Genomic DNA, 6,718 nt, shown 5'->3' with positions numbered 1-6,718 from the left:
ATGGTCTGGCCCTCTAGCAACTTCAGCGTGAAATTATAGCTAATTTGCCTACAAACGTCAGGTGGTATTAATAACCTGGCCACTCAGTGTATATGTAGATAACATTTAATTCTATATTGTAGGACATTTAGATTGTTTATAGGTCTTTCCTATTTTACAAATATTGTTAAATACCCTTACACTTAATTCCTTCTCACATATATGACTCAGTTTTTTATGTTTCTCACGATTGTTTCTTACATTCCTAGACATGGAATTTCTGGAACAGGATTTGTACAGTTTTGAAATTTCTGTTATCACTCAGCCAGTGTCGCTTAGTGGTTGAGTGTCAACCTGTGAACCAGGAAGTCACGGTTTGATTCCTAGTCAGGGCATATACCTGGACTGCAGGCTCAGAATGGGCTCTTGATGAGTGCAGTAAAAATTCTACTCAAATTACGTAGATAACAGAAGTTTTATTTTTTAAATATATTTATTGTTGATTTCAAAGAAGAGGGAGGGACAGAAACATCAATGATGAGAGAGAATCATTGATTGGCTGCCTCCTGCATGGCCCCTACTGGGGATCAAGCCCGAAACCCAGGCATGTGCCCTTGGCCAGAATTGAACCCAGGACCCTTCAGTCCACAGGCCGACACTCTATCCACTGAGCAAAACCAGCTAGGGCCAACGTCTTATCATTTATAAAGCTTTAATTTCTTTAAGAAGTCCTATGAAAATAAAACTTGGTTTTTCATGAAAAGGTTTTGCATTTACCCCTGGATTCCAGAAACACCCTGCTGTTGCTGGAAAGGTTGTGTTAAACTCTGCTACCTCTGGTGGAAGGGGGTAAATTTCTGATGGGCATCCAAGAAGAAATGGAGGTTCCACCTCTGCTTTCCCGCCTCCATAAATTCCACCCCATCCCCAAGGACTTTCCCATGAAGCCCTCCTTGAAATGCCAGCAGCCAACTTTTCCCCTATACTGCAGAGGCTCTAAAATGTTATTATTAACATTTCGCACCAACTATTACTGCAGCACAGGCCCTTGAGGCCTTTTGCAATTGCTGTTCCCTCTGCCAGGAATGGTCTTACCCTTGGTAAGGCCTGGCTTGCTTCCCCACTTCAAGGACTGTGCTTCCGTCACCATCACCCGACCTGTACAGGCGCTTGTGTCTCTCCTCCCTGGATTTAAACTAAGGAAGCTGTCGTCTTGTTTCATTCGGCGCTGTCTCAACCCAGCTGGCACTTGTAGATCAGAACATGTTTATCCGTGAATGCTACCTCAATCATGGGCAAAAATTCTATAAGATATGTGAAATGGTTAAAACGTATAGTAATACATACACGTACAGCACGATTAACTTTTGCTGACTGGGTCCGCAGACAACAGAAATACAAAAAGAACCAACTTTGTTTCGTTGATTCTTGTCTCAAGTTTTCACTTTCCCTCGTTTCATACTGCGTGCCCACACTGCCTCAAAAAATATTTATCTAAATGATTTAATGCTGAGAAACGTAAAGTAACTTGCCCCAAGGTCCAGTGGTAGTCCCGACAGAGGTCTGACTCTCAAGGTTGGATGTGACGTACCACGTTAGTCATAAGAACGTTTGAAGGAAGACGCACCGGCCCGAGGACCCTTAACCAGCGACCGGTTCTGACTCACGCTGGGCTAGGACTGGCAAGTTTGCCACAGGCACTTCCGGTTTTCTAAACAGCCCCGGCGCCCAGTTCCTGACGCCGACCGCGTGCGACGAGGCGCCATCGCGTGGTCACGCTCTTTCAGTGACCTTCAGGGCCCTCGGAGACGTCGGCAAACGGAAGGGCCCTGCCTGTGCGCTGATTGGTCGCGCGCTTCCAGCCCCGCCCCCCGTCTTCCGCTCTCTCGCGCTCAGCAGAAGCCGCCGGGGTCTTCTAGGAGTTTCGCACTTGCAGACGCCGACTCGCTGCGCAGTTGCGATGCCGCGTGGAAGCCGGAGCCGCACCTCCCGCATGGCCCCTCCGGCCAGGTGAGGTCCTCGCGGGGCTGGGGGCCCGTGGGTGCCGTGACGCAGGGTGGCCGGGCGGAGGCTGGCGGAGGCCGCGGACCGGGCGTCTGAAGGCCAATGCGGCGGGGGCCCGACTTCGTGCGCCTTTGGCTAGATTTTTCCCATTAGTGGCAAGTTTTCTAATTTCGAACGCCCATGAGTTATTGCTTAAAATATTTCGTAGCTCATTTTAAGTTAAAATAGCCAAGTTGTAAAAAGAAGTGGAAACAGGCTGAAACGTTCAAAGTAGCAGGAAAAAAAAGTGTAGAAGAGAGGTAACAATCGGGAAATGATCGGATTTCAATTCAGGGAATAATCTGTGAGCACCTGCCATGAGCAGTGAGCCTTTTGGGGGTCTCAGCCTACGAGCGGACACAGTCACTAAGGCCCTCACGTGTACGTGACGTGTTCTAGTTTCTAAAGTACTTGTAAAATGTACTGCCAGTTACACCTCATGGTAACCCTAGAGATCGGTGTTACCCCTACTTGACAGGAATAAGAAAACAACCGACTCGTAATAAATTACTTGTCTAAGGTCATGCCTCCGGGAAGTGGGAAAGCCAGTGACCAATTCAGGACGTTTAGCACAGGCCCTGTTGCTTCACTGGATTGTGTTCATACAGTGTGCTAGGAGTGTGAGAAGGGGTTCGCTTGTGAAAAGAAACTTCTGTTCAGAGGGCAGATAACCACATTTTTTTAAAATATATTTTTTATTGGTTTCAGAGAGGAAGGGGGAGAGAGAATCATTGATCAGCTGCCTCCTGCATGCCTCCTCCTGGGACTGAGCGGCAATCCAGGCATGTGCCCTGATGGGGAATCGAACAATGACCTCCTGGTTCATAGGTCGGTGCTCAACCGCTGAGCCACGCCGCCTGGGCAATAACCACCTTTTTATAAAGTGAAATCATAAACTTTTGACCTGGCCTTATTTGGGGGAAGAATTTGAAAACTGGAAGGGGGGAGCATAATTTATATGAAGATTTTTAATATATATATATTTTATTGACTTTTTACAGAGAGGAAGGGAGAGGGATAGAGAGTTAGAAACATTGGTAAGAGAGAAACATCGACCAGCTGCCTCCTGCACACTCCTCACTGGGGATGTGCCCGAAACCAAGGTACATGCCCTTGTCTGGAATCGAACCCGGGACCCTTCAGTCTGCAGGCCGACGCTCTATCCACTGAGCCAAACCGTCAGGGCATGAAGATTTTACTGAAATAGTTGAAAGCATCCAACTGTCCTACAGATGGGAAATAGTTGAGATTAATCTTGGTATAACAGTTAAGGCAAGTCACTTAGTCACTGGGCTACAGTGTTCTAATCTGTAAAATGAAGGAATTTGACCAGATTACTTCCCCTGATGACGAAGTTCAGGTCTTCATTCAAATGTTACCAGCTCAGGGCGATCTCCTTTGACTGTCCTTAAGTTATGACATCCCACAACATGCTCCCCCTCGCTCCCTATTTTTTCCTTAGCACTTGTGATGAAGTCTGTGAGAATATTTTAAACTCTTAATATTTTACAATTTTTATGAAGTATTGGAAAAACTGTGTTCTTTAAAGATACTGTGGGCTATTGAATACATGGAAATGGTTGCAAAGAAGCAGGAAAAAATAGTTTATACTTGGTGGTTGCAACCCAAACAAAAGGTTAAAGAGAGAAAATGTAACAATAGTTTAGGGCAGTGGTGGGCAAACTCATTAGTCAACAGAGCCAAATATCAACAGTACAATGATTGACATTTCTTTTGAGAGCCAAATTTTTTAAACTTAAACTATATAGGTAGGTACACTGTTCTTAACTTAATTAGGGTAGTCCTAAGGCTTAGGAAGAGCAACACTCAAAGGGTCAAAGAGCTGCATGTCGCTCATGAGCCGCAGTTTGCCAACCACAGGAACTTTAGGGAATTGTGTTTTGTAAAGTTTTCTTGTATGTATGCAGTATTACCTTGACAGTTTCCAAACCTGGTTGGAAGTAGGAACTGCATACTTTCTGTTCTTTACTTTCACAGCCGGGCACCTCAGATGAGAGCTGCACCCAGGCCAGCACCAGCAGCTCACCCACCAGCACCAGCTGCACCATCTGCTGTTGGCGCACCTGCTGCTGCACCCCGGCAGCCAGGTCTAATGGCCCAGATGGCAACCACTGCAGCTGGTGTGGCTGTGGGCTCTGCTGTCGGCCACACGCTGGGTCATGCCATCACTGGGGGCTTCAGTGGAGGAAGTAATGCTGAGCCCTCGAGGCCTGACATCACCTACCAGGTAAGACTTTGGGCGGCATTGCCCTTCAGTGGTATATTTAATGAGGAAACCTAGTTTGTAAGTTCCTTGTGTGTAAGAACTGTGTGTAAATTTAGAATCCACAATGCTGTTAAACAGAAAATGTTTTATCAAAAGCCACGCTTGGCAGTTGAGTTAGTGCCTCAGGCCAGCATCAGTAAGTACTGTATAAATTTTCTTTTTTCCCAAGATGTAGAACTCTAGTAGTTCAACCTGATTCACTGTAAAACAGCCATTTTTTTCTTATTTTAAATATTTTGTCTGGTTACCCTGAACTAATTCAGTCTTGATCTTTGTTTTCTTTTTTATATATTTTTATATTGATTTCAGAGAGGAAGGGAGAGATGGAAACATCAATGATCTGAGAGAATCGATCGGCTGCCTCCTGCACGCCCCCTACTGGGTATCGAGCCCGCAACCCGGGAATGTGCCTTTGACTGAAATTGAACTTGGAACCCTTCAGTCTGCAGGCTGACACTCTATTCACTAAGGGCTCAATCTTAGTTTTCAAAAAAATCTCTTTAGAAGCTCTCTGCTCTCTGATCTCTTACCTGACATTTGCCACTTGCCTCTCTGAGGTTTGTGAATTTTCTCCTCTGATGAGCCATGGGTGTGTACTCTGTTGTAATTGTGTTATACTTGAAACTTTCATCCACCTATTTTTCTATAGTAGTCCCATTTTTTCCTCCATGAAACTTCACTGGTCTTTAAATGCCTAGATAACCATTTTATTTTATTTGCATTTTTTTTTCTTAAATCTTGCTGATTACAACTGGAATTTTGCTAAAGCTAATTTTCTACCTTGAAAAAAATCTCACTTTCCTTGCTATTAGCTGAAAACTTTAATTTGCAGCTGGGTTTAGTTCTGTTTCCCAGTTAACCTCAAAGACAGTGGACACTGCTCTTTGTTCAGGGTTAAGTCTGATTTCCTTTCTAAACGTTTCTGAATGTTATGCCTTTGCAGGAGCCCCAGGGAACGCAGGCATACCAGCAGCAGCAGCAGTTTGGCCCATGCCACTATGAGATGAAACAGTTTTTGGACTGTGCCCAGAACCAGGGTGACCTTAAGCTTTGTGAGGGTTTCAGCGAGGTGCTGAAACAATGCAAATTTGCAAATGGTAGGTGATATATCAATTCATGATTGAACTTGCATAAGCTCAATTTGTTTAATGATTGTGCTCCTAGATCCTATAGAACTTAGGGAATCTGTGTTTAATAAACTGACAATTAGAGGAGATTTTGTTAAAATTACTCTAAAGATAAGCTAACTTCTAACAAACTGGTGCAGAGATTTCTAATCATTATCTTAATCCTTTACCAGTTATGTTCTGAATCTGATTCTTCCTTAAATAGGTATAGATTAGTGTGTTGGATCTTATTGAGGATAACTGCATGTGAGTGATCTAGACTTAAGGTTATGAATACAAAATTCTATTTTCACCAAAGTCCAGGAATGCACATAAAGACTAATATTATTGGCATTCTGCATGCCTTATTAGACAAGTTTATTAAGTCCCTCACCAGAATTCTGCAATTTAGGCTTTGCGGAATGTCAGCTCGTTTTCACATAATTTCCTTCCATCCACCTAAGAATACACCATCTATTAAAATGTTTATTTTCATTTCCCCCCTTCATTTTGGGTAGGACATAAGGGAAAAGTTAATCCTTTCAGGTGGTTGAACTGTGGAAGTAAGAGATTTCATGTCCAAGTTTTTCAGAATTCTTTGATGAAGGGATATCCAGTATCAAACTGGCTATCTTTCTGCCTCAGGACTCTGTCCCCAGAAGCACATGTGCCCTGTCTTTTCTTAGCTGTGACAAATGCAGAATGTTTTGTTGGTTATAGGATGCCCACAATAACTTATTAAAGAAACTCTGGGTTTTTCCTCTCCTTTCATAACTGGGAGGGCTTCAGTTTTGTTAAGACTATACAGCCAGTGCTCTTCTAAATGTACCTTTTTTGTTTGCAGGATTAGCCTAATCAAGAAGGTCGCATTGAAGAAATGGGAAATCATCTCTCATGTCCAAGTTAACTTAGTATAAAAATATATAATTGATAGTGAAAGTATAAAACTACTTGTTAACTCTCCTGTATCATTAATAGTTTCCTTGCCTCAGAATAGCAGTGGAAGAGAGTATACTTACTGTGTAGAAGTTCATTAAGATGATAATTCAGTTTGGGGCTGAGCAGATGTTTGGCCTCCTTTAACCAACTTTTGTGATGTTTGTGAATCAGTTACAATAAAGTGATTTTCTTCTGAAATGGTGTCTGATAAATGTAAGGTAATAAATTTTAGATATAGTATATGCATCCTGAACATATGTATTTTGCAGAAGAACATAATTGTCTCAACATGTCTTTATGTTTATCTAGTTTATAGTCTCTGTACATGAAATTAGCATCCACCCAGAGGTCCTGAAAGCTCCCT

General features: G+C 43.2%; 1 protein-coding gene and 1 long non-coding RNA gene across 3 annotated transcripts in view; one reads left to right on the top strand and one right to left on the bottom strand.

Moving 5' to 3' along the window:
- The window catches only part of LOC107181878, a 7,300-nt gene extending 5,562 nt beyond the window's left edge, over window positions 1-1,738 (bottom strand). The window contains exon 1 of one of the 2 annotated variants that reach the window (XR_001512589.1): window positions 1,004-1,738. This is a non-coding gene — a long non-coding RNA (uncharacterized LOC107181878). The remainder of the gene's footprint in view (window positions 1-1,003) is intronic. The other variant, XR_001512590.1, reaches the window with a different exon arrangement.
- Window positions 1,739-1,843: 105 nt separating this feature from the next.
- Window positions 1,844-6,552, top strand: CHCHD2 (coiled-coil-helix-coiled-coil-helix domain containing 2). Its single transcript, XM_006756091.2, has 4 exons — window positions 1,844-1,989; window positions 4,021-4,270; window positions 5,253-5,406; window positions 6,260-6,552. The coding sequence occupies exons 1-4, from the start codon at window positions 1,940-1,942 to the stop codon at window positions 6,268-6,270; spliced, it is 465 nt and encodes a 154-aa protein (XP_006756154.1). The 5' UTR covers window positions 1,844-1,939; the 3' UTR covers window positions 6,271-6,552.
- The last annotated feature ends 166 nt before the right edge of the window (window positions 6,553-6,718 follow it).

Source organism: Myotis davidii, unplaced genomic scaffold (genome assembly GCF_000327345.1).
Source record: "Myotis davidii unplaced genomic scaffold, ASM32734v1 scaffold554, whole genome shotgun sequence".
NCBI lineage: Eukaryota > Metazoa > Chordata > Mammalia > Chiroptera > Vespertilionidae > Myotis > Myotis davidii.
The sequence above is the reverse complement of the archived record's forward strand: the minus strand, read 5'-3'. Positions and strand labels throughout refer to the sequence as shown.

What these genes read in the sequence shown, in the direction of transcription:
- CHCHD2 (XM_006756091.2), top strand. Translation starts at nt 1,940, where the DNA reads ATGCCGCGTGGAAGCCGGAGCCGCACCTCCCGCATGGCCCCTCCGGCC. An exon ending in CGCATGGCCCCTCCGGCCAG is followed by an intron (nt 1,990 to 4,020) that starts GTGAGGTCCTCG and finishes TTACTTTCACAG; the next exon opens with CCGGGCACCTCAGATGAGAG. An exon ending in GGCCTGACATCACCTACCAG is followed by an intron (nt 4,271 to 5,252) that starts GTAAGACTTTGG and finishes ATGCCTTTGCAG; the next exon opens with GAGCCCCAGGGAACGCAGGC.